Source organism: Tyto alba, unplaced genomic scaffold (genome assembly GCF_018691265.1).
Source record: "Tyto alba isolate M040663 unplaced genomic scaffold, T.alba_DEE_v4.0 Super-Scaffold_5, whole genome shotgun sequence".
In the NCBI taxonomy this organism is placed as follows: domain Eukaryota; kingdom Metazoa; phylum Chordata; class Aves; order Strigiformes; family Tytonidae; genus Tyto; species Tyto alba.
The window spans coordinates 21,491,519-21,513,306 of NW_024881326.1; the positions used below are offsets into that span (position 1 = coordinate 21,491,519).

The 21,788-nt window shown below is 42.0% G+C and overlaps 1 protein-coding gene across 6 annotated transcripts in view; it reads right to left on the reverse strand.

Moving 5' to 3' along the window:
• The window catches only part of INTS6L (integrator complex subunit 6 like), a 43,371-nt gene extending 21,829 nt beyond the window's left edge, over positions 1-21,542 (reverse strand). For all 6 annotated transcript variants that reach the window (XR_006166935.1, XR_006166934.1, XM_042807180.1 and 3 more), the window contains exons 1-4: positions 21,241-21,542; positions 21,070-21,147; positions 862-1,011; positions 29-118 (exon numbers count right to left, since the gene is read on the reverse strand). Coding sequence is in view for 4 of the 6 variants with exons in the window: in XM_042807180.1 (XP_042663114.1) it covers positions 29-118; positions 862-1,011; positions 21,070-21,147; positions 21,241-21,351 (429 nt within the window). In the remaining 2 variants the exon portion in view is untranslated. The remainder of the gene's footprint in view (positions 1-28; positions 119-861; positions 1,012-21,069; positions 21,148-21,240) is intronic.
• Between the last annotated feature and the right edge of the window lie 246 nt (positions 21,543-21,788).

Consider the following 21,788-nt stretch of genomic DNA (forward strand, 5'->3'; position numbering starts at 1 on the left):
AACTTGAAAGAATTTAATGCAAGTTTACCTCCTCTTGAACTCCAGCCGTATTTGTCAGTTTGTTTCCGTCTGTGATGGTAATCAAAATAGATGGCTCCAAAAAGAATGGATTCCTTCCCTAGAGACAAAAGCACAGGAGTGCTGAGAGTAACCTTAACACTCAGTCACAGGCTTGTATTTTTGTCATTATAAAATAAGCAGTAAAATGAGAAATCTTTCAAAATAATCCTGTAATTTTCTGTCAATAGGTGTGGAGCCATACAGAACTACACAAGATGTGCTACTCTGTGAACTCACACACACATGCAAATACCCTAAAGACATTTTTAGAATTACTAGCCTTCTTCCTCCAGTAATAGTATGAAACCCCTCTAAGCACACAAAAGCAATATGTAAATTGGTAATACAGAGAAGTCGGAATTTCATGACAACCGTGGGGTCAAAAACTAGAGTACTTTTAACTGGACCCTTCAAATGGGAGAGAGCGCAAGTCACGACACTAACTACAGATAACAAAACAGCAAAACAGATCTGCTGCTATCCATTGCACACACTCCTATACAACAACTGTGTATCTACAGGTGGGGTTATTTACACTACTGCCTCCTTTGTAGTTCAGTAAGAAAAAAAATAGTAGTACATTCCAGGGTAGACGTAACAAGAAAAAAAGAAGAAAAAAAAAGTTCACAGTTCAGGTTTTAACACACAGCTATCCAACATTTAAAAAAAAAAAAAAAGGAAAAAGAAAAAAAAAAGGTAAAATGCAAAAACAAATTTGAACCACCAAAATCCCTCCCCCACTGCAATTTCAAAATACACAGGAAAATAAAGAAGACAGAAGACTATAAACAGATTTGTTACCTGTCCATAGTTGTCTATTCCAGACACTAATCTATTGAGATTTAACAAGTCAAATGATGACCTGAGTGCCTGACCAAGGGTTGTTAGTCCTGAAGCTTGAAGATTTTTCAGTTCATTCATGAATGTTGCATGGTTTTCCTTCCATCCGGCCTATTACATAAAACAAAAAAAGAGATTGCTAATTATTCTAGCAACAAACTACAATCAACTGCCAGTTGTCATTTATCTCCCTTCCCACCAAAAATTAGATTATATTCCTGATTAATGGATACACTGCATCATTTACATGCTACACACATCTAATCCATGTATGCACAATTTGCTGTGAAACATACAGTTAAACCTACAATGGGAGACTCACAAAACACAATCACTGTCAAGCACCTGCAAAGAATTTGCAAATACTCATCTCTTACCATGAAAACTGCTGTACAGGCGATGCAATCAATAGAAATATTTGGATTTAGCATTTGGATATTTTATTAGAAGAAACTGTCAAATTTGGAAGTCAGAAATGCAGCTGCCAAAGTAACAGCAATGATAAAACTAAGATACAAACAGCATAATGTTGCTGCTTCTTCATACCCATTCCCCTTTCATCCTTTCCTCCACAAATCCAGGATGGAAGGAAAGAAAGGGTGAATTTGCAACAGGTACCAGTGCAGGAATTCAAAATCTAGCAGCAACAGTTAAAAAGAAGATAGATAAAGAAGTAATAGTAACAGTAACTGCCATCTTTGCTCCCCAGGCACATCCTCCCCTTCCCACAATTTCCCCAAGTAGGAAGCATATGAGCATATCAATGTAGTAGAAGGAATATTTTAAAAAAATCATCATCAGCTATTATAATATTACATTACTCTTGCTCAATTTTTCCATTTTTCTTCTACTTCCTCCCACCCCAGCCCCTCGGCTCAGTTCATGCCTTTTAATGTACTATCAAGCCCCCTCTGTCACTTACAACCCCCCCTGCCTTTCTCCTACTTTGATATTTCAACTGCCATCCCTCTTAACTACACTCTTCTGTCCTTACTTCCCAACATAAAATTTTATTCTATGGAACAGTTGCAAACGCCCCACGTAACACAGAACTAAATCACTGTTTAGAGTGTCTCAGTATCACAACTTGACATTTTGGAGGTCTTGAAAAAGTTTAGTTACTGCTGACAAAGCCTGCAGATCATTCAAAGGTACTGCAAAAAGTGATGAGGATGGATGGATCAGTCCTACCAAGCACTCTGGATCCTACGGTAAGCAGTGCTAACACAGATCAGCATCAGCTGTGATTCACATACCCTTCTCTTAAAAGTGGTATGCTTCAGAGAAGGGAAGCTATTTTAGAAAACACTAGCTCACAGGGAATGGGGACAGGATTTAAGCTGCCTCGACTAAAACAAGCAAAACTTGAAAATCCCAGATATTCACACAATTATCAGCCTTGCTATCACATCGTACTCTCCAAACCATTCTTGCAGCAAGCAAGCAGTTATTCACTCAGGCTCGCTGTCACCTGGCACTGGAGACATTCCCATGCTCCACAATGAATCCTCATTATGCAGACATGGAGAGAACCATTTCACAGACAGTCTGACTTTTGCTGGGACAACCTCTGAGCAACACATCCTCTGGGTGTAGTCGGTTCTCTCCTTCCCGGTGCACTGGGACTGATGACTATGTCACGCCGTGCAAGAACAGGACAGCATTTTCCCTTACTTTTTAAACTCCTATATCCCACTGTCAACCTTTAGTACGCACTGTGGGCTGCACAAATAGTCACAGCACAGACTGCAAGTTTAGAGCCCTAAACAAATACAAGAATGCAGTACAAAGGAAGGACATGAAATGATCAATATCTCTGGTAGGTTCTCAGGCATAACCTAGGAGGGCTTCTTTTCAGAATGAGGGAGTATGGTAAGGAGATTCAACAAAAACAGTTTTTGGTCAAGTTTAGCTCCCCAAACCAGTTCTTCAAGCTTTAGATTAGTGCAAGGGAGACAGAGAAAACTCTGCACTGGGGCAAAGAAAGAACAGACTTTCAGCAGGACTGGCCCAGCTTTATCATCAAACTGCACTTGAGGCTCAAAGGAACAGTGTTGTTCGATCAGCCAGGTAATTCTCAATAAAACACCATCAACACCCCCTTGCAACCGCAGCTTAACAGAATAGATCTCATCAGCTGAGCCACAGCAACTTCCCACACATGCACTCAGCCCCAAGGCAAGAACAAAGTACAAACACAGGGTCATTGCTTTGGACTAAAAGTGACTTAGTTAATCATTTTTTTTCAGGGTAAAAGAACACCAAATCCCAACAAGATGATTTGTGTTATCCTAAAAAAGTTTGCCTTAAACCAATTTTAAGTGAACATGAACAATTAGAAAAATCTTTCTGTAGGAATTCTATGAAACCTTAGATGTAGGGGAAATAGCTTCATTTTCTCTGGTAAAAACACCTATCAGATTAGTCCAGCTTCTTGGGAACAGCCAGGCTGTTGTCCAAAAAATGTTTTCCAGCAAAGACTGCCATTTGAGTTAGTTTGTCGCAAAAGCACGTGGGAGGAATAAAACATTTACAATGGAAACACTATTCCTAGCCTACAAGTCTTTGACTTGAACTCCAATGAATTTAAGAGTATTTCTTTGTTGAATAAACAATAACTATCTTCACAGATATTTGGAGATACAGCTATTTTCCTTTTCAGAAAACATTTGCTTGGCTTCCAGCTCCTACTGTGTTTGATCTAGCTGCAGTGTGGTGAACTGCCTGCAAAATAAGCTGCCATTTTTCCCGTGCATAACCAAGTAAGCTGAAGGTACAAGGTGCAGCTATCACCATGGTTTGCTTTCAAAGAAAATTATTTTTCATCTTACAGCCTCTCATAGGATCTTTAAAGATGAAGCTGAGGAGCGTTGTACCTTTTAAATAAACAGAGTAATACTGAAGAATTTCTCATTAAGTGAACAAGGTCAGCGAATGCATGATTTCCTAATTCCATACCCAGTTTTAAATAAAGGTCTAATTAGTTAGTGTACTATATTCTCTAGCTTATCCTCAAACAAGCTTTCTGAAGCAAAACCACCAAAATTAATGACAGGAAGGTTTACTTATGTAAAATGTTTTTTCCAGAAAGATTCTAGCTAATGTATATAAACATATATTTCAGAGACAGAAACTAAAGCCTCAAAGATCTCTGTGTACTCTCCTCTCCACATATATGGTAGGATCATTCTTAAGGCAAAATAGTCAAGTATGTAATACAGAGCATATGCATAATTAATTCAACAAAGCACTTTAAAGTGATTAAATAATAATCCTTCCTAAATTCAAAATACTGACACTAATGCTGCTTAGAAAAAAGCTCCACTTTTATGTAGCACTACTTCCATTTGCCAACAGAAACATTAATGACTGAAAAGAAACCCCACCAACCAGAAAAACCACCCAAACCCCACAACCTTAAAGGACCAAATGCAAACATAGTCTGCTAAAACTATGTATCCTCTACAAGTCAGTAATTATGAAGTCAGAACTAAATATTGACTACTTTAGTTGTTTATGAACCGATTCTAAGTGTAATTTCTCAACATCTTCAATATTACATTTGTAATTAGCCACTTTATGCCCAGAATTTATTAATTGCCACCTGAGTAGCCTTTGTCTTGCCAGTATGTTACTAGCTCTTCCTTTGATAATTTATATGAACAAATAATTTTAGCCTGTATACACATACCAAAAGACTTTAAAAGATAGCTGGGAAAAAAACAAGTACTATAAGCAAAAATCTCATCCTGTTTGCTTATGCCAAGAACAGACAAAAATGCAGTGTCATTTAGCCTCCTGTGATGACAACTGCAAGCTTTGGATACCATCCTACAAAACCCAGAGACTTGGAAGCAGCATACTACCTTCCAGCTCCTGGCTTCGGCCTCTGCAAGGAAATCATACTGAAAAAATTAATATACTTAAAAAGTAACATTTTTTTCTGGTGACTTAGTTTTCAGACAAATCCATTCCCTGCCCCATTTCACCATACAGCTATAGAAGCACTGCGGCTGCTTCAAGAGGCAGGTAAGGTCAAAATAGCTTATTTTGGCAACAGACCCAGATTATCTAGAATTCAGACAAACACTAAGGTGAAAAACCTATCGCGAAGAAAAGAGGGTCTTATTTACACCAGTCAGAACCAGGACTAAACTGAACGTCCAGTTCAGAGATTTCAGTTGCAAGAGGCAGGAAAGAGAATCTTGTAAAATGCTTTAGTGGAGAAAAAAAAAAAATAAAAACAAACCACCCACGCTACCTTTATCACATAAAAGAGAGCAGGGGGGCTGGAACTAGATGATCTTTAAGTTCCCTTCCACCCCAAACCATTCTATAATTCTACAATAATATCAAAGTACAAGTAAAGCATTACAAAGTTTTGAATATGTGTAACACATACGTGTTATAATCTCAGCTACACTGGCTTAACTGCCATATTTACTGGTTTTGTTGGTTGCCAGTTTTTCCCCCTTTTTTTTTTTTTTTCAATCAATACAACATTTTTGGGTAGCACAGTTGTTTCCAACTTTTTCTTAGCATGCTTTGGTCAGCCTTCAGGGGCGGACTCAGAGGTTGGGCATTAGAGCACAAGAATTCCAGGTCCAAAGCAGTCTCTGCTGATTTCACCAGCTCCATGAAATCCAGGGAACTGGTGCTCTTGAGGCTGTAAGTCTTCATCTTTAGTGCTTCTACAGGCAATGCCAAAAGACAGAACTGTAGAGTTTATTGTTCACTGGATTGTTTTCAAATCTGATTCAAAAATTCTAACATTACTAAAAATAATCTTCCAAGAAAACAATTTGCAATCTAGCATGCCAATCACAACAGCCTGTGTTACAGTAAGTACTCAGTATTTATTTAAACATACAGATTTTTACAGTTCTGCTAATGTTTCCCTAGAAAGGAGAACTGGATTTTAGATATTAAAACTTGTTCAAGTTTCTCAATTATACAAGCTATTATTAAATGCACCCATCTTGGGAAAACCAAGGCTAGTTCAGGATAACATGCCTGTGGCATGCGAGATTGCCAGTGACATCCATTTGGAAAAAATAAGGTAAGGAAAAAATGCAGCTGTTGCATACTAAAACCACTCCTGCTATAGAATTTCCAAGTAGTGTGTGAAGACAGTGAAACGAGCAGAACATTTTTGCCTTCCAAATCATCAGAATAGTGTCCTGGGTTGAGTGAGTGGTGGGGTTTTTTGGTGGCAGGGGAGGGGGCTATCGGGGCAGCCCCCTGTGAGAAGCTTCTCAAAGCTCCCCCAGCTCCACGTCAGCTCCACTTCTGTTTGGGAAATTGAACCCATCAACTGCGCCTCTGCGGTAACGTATTTAAGAAGGGACGTGGTGACGGGCAGTCGGACTGGTGAGGAGGAGTTGCTAAAGCTGCTTGAACACCAAGGTCAGTGGAGGAACGGAGGAAGAAAGGAGGGGGGAGGTGTGCCGGAGCAGAGACCCTCCTGTATCCTGTGGTGAGACGGCAGGGCAGCCCCCCCTGCCACCCATGAAGATCTACGGTGGAGCAGACACTGATTTATGGCCTGTGGCTCCTGCCTGCATGATCAAGGTTCTGTGCCCGAAGAAGGCCGGGGTCTCATGGGAAAAGGCAGCCCCACTGATGTAATTCAGCGCTGGGAAGATTGCAGCATGCGGGGGAGTCCCACGCCGGAGCAGCTCGGGAAGGGCTGCAGCGGTGGGAGGGAATCCAGTCAGAGGAAGTTAGAAACCCACGACGGAGCAGAGTGGGGAACGCTGCTGCCCGTGGGAGGAATTCATGTCGGAGAAAATTTATGGAGGACTGTCTCCTGTGAGAGGGGTACCACGATGGAGCAGGAGGAACAAGTTTCGGACACTCCCTTCATCGAACATGAAGGAAGTGGCAGAGCTGACTGCACCCCCCATTCCCTGCCCCTGCGCCACTGGGGGAGGAGGTAGAGATATGGGGAGCAGAACCGAGCCCGGGAAGAAGGGAGGGGTGGGGGGAAGGTGTTCTCAAGATGTGGCAATGCTTCTCACTGTCCTACTCTGTTATGTGTTGTTAGTGTCTGTAATAAATGTATGTTCTTTTTTTTCCTTCCCCTAACGAGTCTGCCTTTTGCTCGTGACCATAAAGGGGAATTTTCTCCCCATCCCAGTCCTATCTCGGACCCCAAGCCTGGCTCTCTGTCCCTTCTTATTGCCGGAGGGGATGGGAGAGGGAGCTGTTGCATTGTGGTTGGCTGTCAACCGGGCCCAAACCACGACAACTAACTGTACACATTATCACTGGTCAAAGCTGATAACGTCTGTAAGAACTGAGCAGATTATTTTTCTACGGAACAGAAGTATTCTTTTAGACCCTACATAGTGCCAGATGCTGCCTCTCAAATGCCAAAATACCTTCACCTCTTTGCGATCTCCTGAACACAGCCCCAGCATTGCTCAGTGGACTCTGCAGCAGGGAACACCTTCCTATGCATCCTACAACTTCCCTGTCCCAGCTTCAGCAACTTTGGAATAGGAATTCTAGCAAACACAAAGACTGCCTTGGTCACCCCAGTTTTGGTACAACAAAATTTAGCAAAAGGGGAGAGAAGGAGCGGTCAAGAGGTCCCGGTATCATGTGTCTTCCTTCCCCCACAAAGGACAGGATTATACCACTTGTTGGTACAAAACAGTCAATGCCCACACTACCCTCATGTTTTTTATTAGATTTTCAGAGATTTACTATTTAGAAATAGCACACAGGAGACAAAAGATACTGACTATGCTATAAACACTGTGTACAGTTTTATTTAACATTTCAAAGGCCTAATATAAGTCAACATCACGCAACCTACATCACCTACTAATTTCATCCTCACAAATGTTTGTCAGCACTATGCAAAGAGGGCAGAAGGAACAGCTCTAACACACAGACATTGACTCCCCTCCAAATACTTATGAATGCCATTTTTGAGACAACAGAGCTCTCAGGTTCTATCCATACCTTGGCTGCAGAATAACTCTTCTCTCATTTCAGTACCTGTGCTCTCTGGTTACTTCTATGCACCATGCCAGTCCCGCCACTGCACAGTATCAAACGGCCCTTAGTAAAGAAACTCACAAGCTCAATTCTTTTTTGTTCTTGGCACAGGACAGCATCACAACACCCACCTCTCAGATATGAGATCAGCATACCTCCAGCACAGAATGATACTAGCACACAGGCCTGAAACCAGCTTATCATCAGGGCAGTGCTGAACACAATGAGCCAGCCAGGATCCATACTGTACTGGCCCGGCTTTGGAGGACTGAAGAGTGCTGGTGGAGGCACATCAGCAGACCTTACTGATCTGATGCAAAGCTTGTGGAAACAGGAGGAAGGTTTGATGGGACCAAGCCAGCTGTGTGCAATTGCTATCACTGTGTTAGGCTCTCCAGCACACAGTAAATCATTTATATTACTATTTTTATTCCCCACTCTTCCAGTCGTCTCTTGCCTTAGACAGGGGTTTGAAACAGACTGCTGCTACACCTCTAGCCTTTGCAGCAAGAAGGTAAGATTCTAGGGCAAGGATGGATGAAAAGACAAATATGTCTTGGTTAGCAAGCCAGGGAAGTGTATCTTTAGCTTTTCACATGGACATCTGGTTTTTCAAAGCAGCACAGGGACCAGAGTTCCAGGGTAAAACTTAGGTATGACCCTACTGCAGGCACAAGAGAAACAAGCCCTGGTTGCTCAAGCAGGTATACGCTGTTGTTTACTGTAAGACCAGTCTAACAAAAAAAAAAAAGTCTCCTTTTCAGTTCTCATTTGAAGAGCATTTAAATGAATAGTAAATTGACAGGTTTAAACTACTTTCTCAATAAGCACACAGAACATTCAAGTACAGTGAAGAGTCTACAAGAGCATTCATCACTCAGTTCTCCTGACCTCAGAGCTAGTGAGCAACAGGTTCATGTTTTAAGGCTAAAGCATTGTGAATAATAAGAAAATTTTCTTTCTGTCAAGTTATTTCTGCTTTTTTTTTAGGACACTCAAACTGATACCTAGTGGTCAAGTGCTTCTTTAAATCCAGAGTGGACTTTTAAAAAAAAATTTTTTTTTTTTAAGAAACACTTGCTTGAGTCCCAGTTTGATAAAAATAATCACAGAAGTATAATATAGGTAAAATGTCTCCAAGAGAACAGAGAAGCATAAACTGAATCGTAGAATACCAGGTTGGAAGGGACCTCAATGATCATCTGGTAGAACCTTTCTTGACAAAAGCACTCTTAATACATCATCTTTAGAAAAAAATACACTGGAGTAGATGATTCCTTTAATCCCACACAGCTGAGATGTTGACACCAGACTTTTACCACAAGGCTGTTATTCTGCTTGCTGTCTTCCTCCATCCATTTCCAGGGACAACTCTTCCCTTTTCTTGAGCTCCGGGACAGACTATGTACTTTGATAACACAGAGTCTCTCCTCCCATCCCCAAGTTATTTTTCCCCACACAACTGGAAACAGCCTTAGCACACGGAAGAACGTGTCACGCACTGGCTGCCTTTAGGTCAGCAAGCAGTGCAGCGCAAACAACACAGTTGTTTCTAAGGAGATGACAGTCACACAACTGCATTTCAGGGGTTTTACTTCAGAATAGCTGTGTACTGTGGACTCGTCACTCCTGGGCTGGGGTGTATCTTCCAGTTCTACTTCATCTGAAAGCACCTCAAGGCAGGTCTGCAGTATGACCTGAGGTGCACAGGTGGTCCCCTTAAATTACACATTTCCAAGAGGAATTTTCCTGTAGGTGCACCAATCAAAGGCTAATTTATAAAACAGACTGGACCAGCTTGTTTTCTAAAGCATGCGATAGAGAATGTGAACAAGAACAGATATTATTGCACTAGAATGCAGTTCTAACTGTTATGCTATTACAAAGAATAACATAACAATATTACATAAAATAACAGAATTGTTATTCTATTACATAGAAAAAAAGTATTTCTCTGTGATATCTCAAAAAAAATAAATGAAAAAAAAAATCACACCTTAGGAAACAAGCTCAGTCAAACTATGTGGTTCACTGTCCCTTTAAGATAACTTTAACAAGATATAGAAGCGCTTTTCCATCAAGAATTCAAGATATTTATGCAAGAACAACTCATATCAATCTTTAAGCATAGTATCCATGGAACACACTAGTAGAGAGGCTCTTAAATTCCAGTTACAAAACAAGTACTGGGGCCTTCTGTTAATGTCAGTTTTTAGAGAAGCAGTACCTCCACCTGTTAGAAATGTCAAACAGAGATGCTCAAAGCTGAAACTATGCTTGGTTGGAATCAAGTGATAATAATAATCAATGCCAAGCTAGAAAAAAAGTCCATGCTATCTTTTTATTTATTACCTGCTGCTCCTGCTTTAATTCATCTCTGGATTTAGCTTTCTGGTCAACAGTATTTCATGTTTTGACAGCTACACTCACCACACTTTCTGCTGCACAAGGATGAAAGGACTACACATGAAGAAAGGGAAGTATAAATACCAGAGATCATAGTACCACCCTGTTTCAAAAAGCATTATTTAAATAAAAGAACATTATCCAGTTAAAAAAGCAGTATTTCTGAGAAACATTCAGTAAGTCAAGGTATTTCAGTACAGAGTTGAACCAGAACAAGCTACGTTTCACACAATAGCTTCATGAAGAGGGAACACAGATGTAACCATACAATGTGCAGCCCTAGCACAGTAAGCAAAATTAGAGGCTACGTGCTTCTGTTCAGCAGCATAGCAGTCATTTTAGAAATATCATTCTAGGTGCATCTAAAACACTGTAGAAGGGGCAATAGTTGAAACATGGAGGTTTCAATCAAAAAATTTGCATTTGCTCATAGCACCCGTTGCTCTTCCAGACTATCAAGCACGCTTTCAATGGCAGCCAGCCCCCTCCCAGCTGTCCTCCTGGCCCCTTCCTACTCCCAGCATGGTTAGAAAAGTCACAAAGAATAAAGGTGATAGCTAGGCAGTTACAGAGTGTGTGCTATTAGCCCAAGGGATTCTTCATGGCACACTTTTGGGAAGCAAGTGGAAGAGAATTATAGATGATCCTCTAGCTTTGCAGCCCAGAGCTGAGACAACACAGCATGATCCACATTCATTTTCAAAACTGTCACATTCCTCCCCCCTCCTTCCAAAAGCACATCACAGACCTAGTGCAGCACATCAAACTGCTACATGCATTGCAAGTTTACTTTGAATCTCAAGAAGGTAGCAAATCTAGAGGGGGGTCATCTAATCAATGAATTTCCTTAATTCATGTCTGAAATGCTATCCAAGGCACTGCTGGGGGGGGGAAGGTGGACTTTAGATCACAATTATACTCGCTGAAAGAACACAAATCGAGAAACCTCAACTTACAAGTTATCAAATGTCAACTTCACCTTGAAGTCTGATAGAGCAAAATATACATTGGTGGAGTTGGTAGCACTGCTTTGGTCAGTTTTTTATTTCAGAGGCTAAGTCACCCCTTTTCTCTAGAGTCATGGGGTTCAAAAGTAACTATCTGAGCTCCAGCTCTTTTGATACAATGGAGGCACTCACTGCCTCACCCTACCTTGCAGCGCCCCGGGGCGCACAGGCTGCCTGCCCCACAGCAGCAGCCCCACACACCATCGGACACCCGGCAGCAAAGGGCACCAACTGGTCAGGCTCAACAGATGCAGATTTTCCCACAAAGCAGAGTTTTTATTTAAACTTATTCACTCTACTGCTAACATGCTATGAAGACCAATACTAATGCATTATTCCCACTTACAAGCAGAGCATAGCAACACCAGCTTAACCACACTGTAGATCTTTGTTTTCAGTCAAATTAGTTGTTCAACAGCATCCATCTTAAACAGTATTTTTAAAAAAATAGAGATTTTGTAACAGTTTTAAACACTTTCAACAGTTTAAAAGCATCTCTGAAAACACAGCCAAATCAACAATCATCTTCATCTTTAAAAAGCAAAATTAAGGAGTTCTGAAGCACTGATTTTGTAGCCTAGAACAACATTTAACACAGCTAGTGCTGCTTTTCCTGAAGACTGCATAGGAGCCCAAGCAAAGAGTCACAGTAACCTTGTAAAATATGAGATTGGCGCTTTAGTCAAAAAATAAGGAAAAAAATACTAATTAAAAAAAAACAAGGCTCTGGTTTACTTACCTGGTAATAAGTAGTTGAAGTTTTAGATCTACTTGTAAATGCCAGATCTTACATGAAAATAAACTTTGCCTTTCAAATACTCTGCAGAATGAATATACAGATCAATACAAGTTTATGGGCAACCACAGATTATGATCTGCACAATAATCAAGTCTCATTGCAAGAATGTACTTTTTCCTTGACACCTTACTAAAAACCTTAACCCTAGAACATGCTGCTTACAGCTGAAATTGATGACTACACACCTATTTTCTGACTATTAAAAAACTAGCCAGAAAAACACAAGGCAAAAAGTTTCCTTTAAATTACTACCTGCTACACTTGATTTTTGGAGGGGTTGGGTGGGTGTAGAGTTGTTTGTACACTGTGTGAACAAAGTTTAAGAAGGAAGAAAAATATCCAAGACTATAAATCTACAAGACTGAATTACTTAAATAACAATCTGCATTTAAAAATCAGAACAGCAGCAACTGCTCTTTCCATCGATTTTTTTTCAGCCTACTTTATTAAATAAAATCAGGGATACAGGGATTCAAAATATAGAAAGTGAAGAGGAGAATCACTAAAGACCGGAGACATCCAGAATCTTCTCCCAGGGCCCTCTGACTCACACTGCTGTCCCCTCTAAAAGCTCTGATCTTCAGAAGACAAGTCACATGGTACAGAAATTACTTTTTTCCATTTGATTCCAACTGTCTGAAGTATGAAAACACTGTAGGAGACAAAACTTAATGCTATCTTTTCCTGTTCACAATAAGCTCAGGACATCATTCTTGCACCACTGCTGAAAATCACAGATCTTTCTGGCAAACTGTTTTGAAAAATGTGCAAGGGTGAACATTATAGAAGTGTCTGCAACTTTAATTACCTTTTTCCTTACAGGTTTCCTTACGTGTTACAGTGTGAGACAATCAGCATTTAACACCATATTAGTTTTTCCACAAAGCTGAGAAAGAATATATGCCCATTTTCAAGATATGAAAAAAGTATTTTGTGCAATATTTTTAGCTACACCACAAAGCCAGGTTACAAGGCCTAGGCCTTCTTCCATAAATACCAACCAAAAAGAGAACTCCATGTGTGAAACTCAAATAATAACAGCACAAAAGGGGAGGAGGCAGCCAATAAAGATTACATGTGGCAGAAACCACCAACTTCACAAAGCACCTTCCTTCTTACAGAAGATCTCACAACAAAAATACATCTAGGAAGGTTCCAACTCAACTGTTTGATTCCACGTTTTAGGCTTCTATTTTTAAAATAAAAGCAACCTTTGCACTGAGAATGAGTTAAGCCTCTTAGTGCAAACACATCTACTTTTGTCTAGTTTATCCTGTAGTCTTAAGGGCTTACATCTTTGAATGTGTCCAAGATCAAATAAAGAACCAAATAAAAAGATGAAAAAATAAATTGCTACAGTGGCTACGAACAACAGATGTTGGTTTTTATTCAAGGCCTCTGGCGTCTCATCAATAGTATGAAGCAGCAACACACTTCAGATGAAAAAGCAAGCTTTTAGTTTTCAGACTCCTGTAGAAACAGAACCGGTTAAAATATTTTCATTAAGAATCAACCTAGCAACACAGACTCTCCCTTCCCATGAAGACAGGTAGCAGGTGAAAGCACAAGTTCAAGTATTTAACTAACTTCAAAAACTAAGGCTAAAAATGACAGCCAAGCAGAGTTCAGTCCATCATATCAATCAAGAAAACTTCTGAACCACGCTTCAATTCCTTTCAGAAACTTAATCACCACCTTCTTTCATGAACTTGAATTTTTACAAGAGACCTTCAACTTCAGAAGGCACCAAACTATCTCTTTTACAAGAATGAATCATTCTGATTACTACCGGTCAGTTTGGTTTTTTAAAAGGGAAAGGTGCATTACTATGCACAAAATTCCTTAGTATAGTGCTTTCCCCTTGTCACACCAGTTCCTGCAAAAGGATGTTCACTACAACTCACAAACAAAAGGCAGCCAACAAGAAGCAGTCACTCAGGACAGGGAGAAAGAAGTAAAAGTAGCATGCCTATGCATGTTTAAAAAGATTTTAACATGTTTTACACTACCCAGGATGTTGTGTCTCAAGAAAAGGAATGTGCTTTTCGAAGGATGCTCTCTACTGGAACACATTTAGTCCCTCGATAAGCTAAAAGGAGCTACAATACTTTGCTGCATGCTTGCTACAGGGATGCCAACTGATTCCTAAGTATTTAGTAAAATAGATATTTAGATTTTTTTATTTTTTTTTTTTACATTTTGAGAGATGTGCACTGCAGTATGTAAAATACAAACCTACCACTTGCACCAACAAGAACCTTTTAACTGTCTTCGGCCTTACTTGTCCAAATCCAAAATAGATGATTAAAAAGAAAAAAAATGGACCTTCGTGCATGCATACACGCAGGGCACACATCATTCAAAGACTTAAGTGAGGAGGCAGTTAAATAGAAAGGAGCAAGTGAAAACTGTTTGATGGGAGATTCTCAAACAGTACTGAGCGGATTTTGGTTTGTCCTCAAAAAGAACTAGATAATCAGGATTTGCATGAGCGCACCTTAAACAATTAAGCGACCTCCATTTCTTTTCTTAAATTCACTGTGTTTAAGGAAGAAAGAACAATTGTTTGCTTTAACCTGCCAGTCATTTATGCTGAAAGTCAGTCTTCTGAAAACACGCAAGTTCCATGACAAAACCCAAACCAAGCACAGTGGAAGATGCACTGCAAGACTGGAGGAGAGGTGTTCTTAGTACTTAGCAGGCAACAGAACATTTTAGTGTTCAGAAATAAAAATATTGCTATGACTGACTCAAAACGTGTATGGTGGTAAAACAGGATGACTACCTCTCTCCACTAAACAAATACAGAAAACCCTCCTGAATTAGTTATCAAGAACAGACACTGCATATCCTCTACATACATTTCATCCACTTCTTCAGGACTGCATTCTGCACGGGGTTTTTTATCCTTCCACTAATGCTTGGCTAGTAGGTTCGCTAAATTCATGCATTACTTACAGCATATCTGGACAGAAAGATAGGCCTCTCCCATTTACCTCTGTTTTCTTTTCCTTTTGCATCCCTCCAGTATCAGCTCCCCTCCTGCCCTGCAGCTGCTATCTGCCTTACACCAAACAATTCTGGCTGCATACCTCACCACCAACTCGCAAACCTCCAACCACGTTTCCAGCTGTTCATACATCCTTTTCCACAGCACAGGTCAGACCACCAAGTACTTGCATTTGCCAGAAGCCAGACCTTTTACATGTAAAACTGAGGGGTTTTGGTGTCTCAAGGTTCCTGTAAAAGTCTAATAAAAATTTAAGATTATTCTGTGGGTTTGCTAGAGATTAACTTACTAGGTATTCCTCTGGTTTTCTTCCTTGACAAAAGTTAAAGCACAAACAAATGCACTTCCTATCATCTCTGCCTCAAACCCAACAGGTTTCACAGCTGGGTTTCTCCTTCTCCCTGCAGCTCCGGGTCAGGAGTCCTGATTTCCTTTCTTCCAGAAACAGATAAATAGATCTGACATCTCTGTTTTGCCACACATCCTATTCATTTGCCACCTCTCTTTGCAGAGTCAGTGGTAACTGGTTACGTTCTACAGCAGAACAGCTTCCATGTGAAAGCAGAATTTTAAAATGCAGGCAAAAGCTTTCATGTCACTAAAAAAATGAGACAGCAAAATTAGTCTCCCTGAGTCTGACCTTATGAACTCTCAGTTTTGAAACACTATTTTAGTACCATAAATATGTAAATTGTCTCTTTGACAGATGCTTCAAAGACCATTCTACAAGTTCCTATTCCAGCCTCTAAGATAACGCAATCCAAGACCAAAATCAAAGGTCATAAAGCTCAACCCCGATGAGAATTTCAGGGAAACAGAAGAGGTTGCTCCTAGTCCATCATGAAGGGCTGCTTCCACAGGAGAGCTCTTTAGCACTGAAACATATGTTCAGACTAGCAGCAATCAGTAACAACTGGAAGGCATGCTATCTATTGGTTCCAGTTTGCATTTCTCAAACAGTGAAGTGTTTCACGTACATAGTATTAAAGATTTTGAGCTACTTCTCAGACAGCTACATACTTATTTCTGCACCCAGATTCAGGAAGCCTATTTATAGTGCAGTCACAACTGACTCTTAAATTCAGTATAATGCACAATAGAAAGAGGAAAAGGCATATAATTTCAAATTCAGCAGAGTAAACAAAACTGAAGTTCTCTCAGTCCTCTAACTTGTGACCAGATCATTTATGAAGGTCATACTATAGAGTCTTACAAGAACATAAAACAAAAGCCATATTTCTGTGGCCCTGTCATAAATAATACTCCTCAAACAGTGAGGAAAGGCCGTATCACTGCCAGCAGCCAGCTATCAGTCACATGGGAACAGGGCAGTTCAGTTAATCAATAACTTGACATAAGACCACCATTGTTTGGGGTTTTTTTTCTGCGCCTGAACTAGCCATTTGCAGCACAAATCCACAAGCAGACCACAAACTGCAGGATGTAAGGTTTAACAAAAATCAAGAATGGAAAAATCAAAGAGCTAAACCTTGCTTTCCTTTCCAAAAACTCTTTTGAGGCAGAGATTTTGGTATGAGCTCCATTTACAGAGAAATTTAGGTAGATCTTGCTGAAATCTCCCTCTTTTCTGTATCACTGAAAAACAGGAAAAACTTGGGGGAAAAGGGCAAGTGAGAAGACTCTTCCCTTCTCCCTGTAATACTACTCTAGCACCATTACCTCAGGAATAAACAAAACTGCTTAAGAACCTGTAGCTTTATGGCACACGCTTATGTGTAAAGAAACACATATATTTTATAGAGATCAAAAAGAAAAAAAAGCAGCTGAGGATGCTAAAAGTTTATACAATTTCAAGAAAAGCAACTGGGAAAAGACATAGAAAAAGCCACAGAAAACCATTACTGCCATACCAACCCTCAACATGCGTCTCTGAGCCACAAACTGTGGGAGCTTGGGAAAAGTGCTGTGAGGAACTGTCAATAATGCGCTTGGCCTGTTTGCACCCTCCTCCTCCCCAGACATTTGGTACCAGCCACGTTTTGCAGAAAGGTGAGAATTTATGAGAATAGCAGGGCTGGCACACAAGGCTCGGAGGGACTGCCATACCAGGTCAAAGCACCGATGGGACAGAGCAGGCTCCAAGTTCTATCAATCCGTGAATATAAAGTCTTCAAAACAAGGACCTACCAGGTACCATATTCATTGAATCAGATAATGCATTTATCTCAGCTAGAAGGCCAAGAATGTCAAATACTGTACCAGACAGCAAGGCTGTTCTTAAAGACGTTTTTCTCACCCAAGAGAACTGGATACACAGGGGAGAGTAAATTTCTTCAATACCTAAATTTAAGCACCAGTGTTTTAATTGTAACAGACACCTGCCACATGCTACTGATTACAAAGGTGTTTTACTGTACGTATCATTAGCTTCCCAAGCATGCCAAATACCCCAAATCAGAACGGACTGGCTCACTTCAGTTTTGCTAACACACCACTAACCTGCGATAGACTCACTTGAAAACATCATATTACAATTTTAATCTAAAAACAGCGGAGGAAAAACACACTATAAACATTAGGTTGAACATTCTTACTTAATGAAAAAAAATACTATTTTTTTTTTCCACCTAGTCCAATAAAATGAGTCTGTCCCGACATTAAACAGAACTTACAACAACTTACAACAGAAAGACTGTATAGGCCTTTCCATTGACCTATATGCAATCACATCATTTGACAACTACAGGTTTATACATTTCATAACATGCTTTTAAAATACTAAAAAAATTTTGTCTTACTGGAAAGTATTTCGGAAGCCAAGTAAGAGTTGTAAATGGCTGCATCATAATTACTGTCACAAATCACCATCTATACAGTACGTAATGAACAGAAGCAAAACAACTGATGAGGTTCCAGAGGCATTTGCTGTGGGAGTGTAACTGATATTCCCACCATTCCCATCTCACTGTCCCTGCCTTCCCAGGACAGCATCCTGCCTCCTCTTTAGGCACACACCACCACATTTCTTTGCAGAGCCAAACTGCAAACTCAGAGACTAAATAATCCCATTTTTAACAAGTGGCACAGCAAGTTATGAGCAGTCAATTAAAAACAGGAGAAAGAGGTCGCATAAATAATTTCAAATCCTCAATACTAAAGACAGCTCCCAAACCATCATCTTACTTGCACAGAGTTTAGCAAATCATTTGTGTAACAGCAGGATGCTTTCACTTAGCACAATACCACCATATGCATATTTTCTTGAGATATTCTTGTCCGTCAAAAGTGAACCAACACCATTGATTTAGAATACTTTAAGGCTACAGGTAAGCAAAAACAAAAACCATGCACTCGTTTCACAGTGACCCCTGCTCCAAGTTGAAGCTCTTCTACCTCCTGGGTAGTCTCAACTCCAGAAGATTATTTCCTTCGATTGCTTCATTGGTAACCTTAAGACCTATCTGTGAGATTATGTAACTTGTGTAAATCAAAGAAAACAAGAGGATAAAGCACTAACCAAAACCAGCCGCTACTGCACATACTTGGAAAGCAGACTTGCAAAATACCTTTACTTGACAAGTTTGTTTTCTCCTTCTCTAAATCGAGAGATAAATTATGTATCTACAGCAGCATTAGCAAAGAAACTAAATTTTATTTCTTTTACAAGCATGTTTTGTAAGACATAGAGAATCTGGCCCAGACCCGGAAGTTTTCCTGGCATAACGATGGTTGTTAGAAAACACAACAGAAGGGCATCATAAATACCAGTAAGAAGTCTTGAGAACACATCTTCACACAGGGAAAGAATCATGTTGTTGCTGTAAGGCTTTCTCTGCTTGAATAAGAGACAGGATGATAGCCTAACTGCATTAATTTATGCCATGAAGTCTTTAGATAGTAGTTGAACTGGAGTTGTGACCGTAATTATTATAAACATGTATTTACTGGATCTGTAGCCTGTTCCTACATAAGTTACTAAGTTTTGAAAAAAATGTTTTAAGATTAAGGTCCAACTTAAAAAACAGCACTTTAAAGGTAGAAAAGTACATTTCTATGAGACATTAGCAAGTTACAAGAATCACAATGCTTTTGTTTTCCTTTGGCTATTTACTGTATGTCAAATATGACTGACTACTACGATGGGTATCACATAGTCCCATTTATTTCAATTACTATTTACTAGAACTGGGAACACAGTCAGATGTTCATTAGTACACGAGAATGTGCACAGATGCCCATTAAACATAAGGATCTTCCTCAGCAAATCTGAGTATGTACGTGGTAATAACCTGTAGCATTACCACAGACATCCAGAAGAATCTTTTTTTATTAAATCACCAGTATGTTCGCTATTACTGCAGTGGAAAGGTTTCCTTCTCAAACATAAGAAAGGTATACTTGACACAAAACTAGAGAAAAAACCCTTAACACAAGAAATCTACAGTGAATGTTGGCATAACAAAGATCTGGAGTTTGCACCCAGCCACAAACACTGATGGGGAAAAGGATGTGTGCATTATGTCTAAAAAAATAACTCTCCTAGGCAGTCCTAGGTTTTTTGACAGATAGTAGGTTTCTGTAACTCAAGGATGGTTTCAATTCACAGAAACAGGATGAGGTCTGCACCTTCTGAGGAAACGAAAGGTGCAATAACAAACAATAAATACTGACTCACTAGATCACTTTTGTCGCTTCAGAAAGCAGGCTATACTTTTTAGCTGTGTAAATATACTGCTGATGAAAGAAGCCAAGATATATAGCTCTTGATAATTATGTTTCCTCATTATCAAAAAAGTGAATAAACAGCATCAACGACCACAGTTATTTTCACAACTTCTCTTCCAAGAAGTTTCAGCTAGGGAATCCAGAGAAGGTTCTTTTCTCCTCTGGGACGACCAACTAATTTTTACATGAACCTCTTTGGCCTTCATAGTATGGGTCTAATGCCCAACAGTTACGACAACTACTGTTAGTCATGGCAAATACAGTCCTAATCCAGGACTATTCAGGAGGATTCTAAAGCTCCCATAGCAGTGATGTATCCTGTGGCATGCTTTATTTAAATATTTTAAATTAAGTTAGATGTTTTTATCAGCAAGTTGAAGGCTGTAGTGTGAGGCACAGAGTCCCGTTTTTTTTGGTTTTTTTTTTTTTTTTTTTTTCCTCTTGCCATAACCTCGTGGCACTGTCGACGTGATAAATGGCATGGTCCTACTTGCCTCAGTCTTGAGGAATGAGAAAACAGGGGCAAGCAAAGCCAGGCAGGCAGACTCCACATCCAGCTCACCACAAGCCTGCACGGAGACATCGCCCTGATACCCGAGGCGCAATTACGAGCACCTTACACCAAATCGGTGCGGGTCACAGTGCGCAGGAGGAGGAATGGGTGCTGGGGGTTGGGGCCAGACGCCAACACCGCCGTTTCTTCTTGCCTCACCGAGGCGGCAAACAGCCCGGGGTGCTTCCCCCACGGCCACGCCGGAGGCGGCTGAGGCGGGGAGGGCGCCGCCTCCCGCCTTAACCCCGCAGCCTGGCCGGGACACGACCCCCGCTGACTGGGGATGAGGGGCGGGGGGGGTTTGTGTGTGTTAAAACGGAGGCGAGAGGGGCCGGGAGCCGCGGCGGAGGGCCGAGGCCAGGCGCGGCCCCCGGCGGAGCCACCGCCTCACGGGAGGCGGGCGGGCAAAGGCCGGGGAGGCGGAGCGCGGCGGGCCGCCCGCCTCCCTCGGCACGCCGGGGCGGTGAATCACGCTCCCGGCCGTCTCCTCCCACCCCCCCCGCCACCCCCCCCCTCCTCCATCTCAGCAGCGCCCTCAGCCTCTCTCCTCCATACAAAAGCAAAATGTCCGCCATCTTCACAGGCTGCTGCTGCCGCCGCCGGGCCGGGACGGGGCTGCGCCGCGCCGCCGCCACAGGAAGGGCGGCCCCCGCGGCGGCGGCGGCGGCGGCGGGGGGGGTTGTGGGGAGGGGTTTATTACCTTGATGCAGTAAGGCGGCTCGTCGAAGGTAACCAACATGTACCTGTCGCCGCGGCTGGCCGGGTCCCGGGCCCGCAGCTGCGGAGAGAGAAGCGGCGTGAGCGGGCGAAGGGGGGCGAGAGGGGGCGCCGCCCCCCCCCCCCCCCAACACACACATTCCCCCGCACTCACCTTCATGAAGATCTCCACGGCGCCCTTGGCGACGTCCAGGTAGCTGGTGCCCAGATACGCCCGCTGGTTCATGGAGGCGGACGTGTCTATGAGGAAGAGGAGGATCGGCATGGTCCAAGGCAGAGCCCCGGCCCGCCGGGCACCCCGCGGGGAGGAGGGGAGCGGCTCACTCGCTCCCCCTGGCCGGCCGCCCGCCGCGCTTCGGCTCCGGCTGCGGCCGCTGCGGCTCGTTCCTGACTGAGCTGCCTCTGTTCGCCGAGACTCAACTTCTCTTCCCTCAGCCTCCACCGCGCACCATGTGACCAGCGTGCACGCCATTGGCTGCCAATTATACCCAGATTTGCATATTGATGGCGGCGAAGGGAGGAAAGGGGGGGGGGGGGGGGGGGGAGGCGCTGCCGCCGCACCTGTCACCCCGCCCCCCTCCCCGCCGCGGGGTTCCCCGCCCCTCGCCCCAGGGGCCGCCCCGCCCCGCCGCGCCGCGGGGGCTCCCGGGGCCGCTGCTGTCCGCTCCCGGTGTCCCCCCCCCCCCCCCCGCCCCACACACA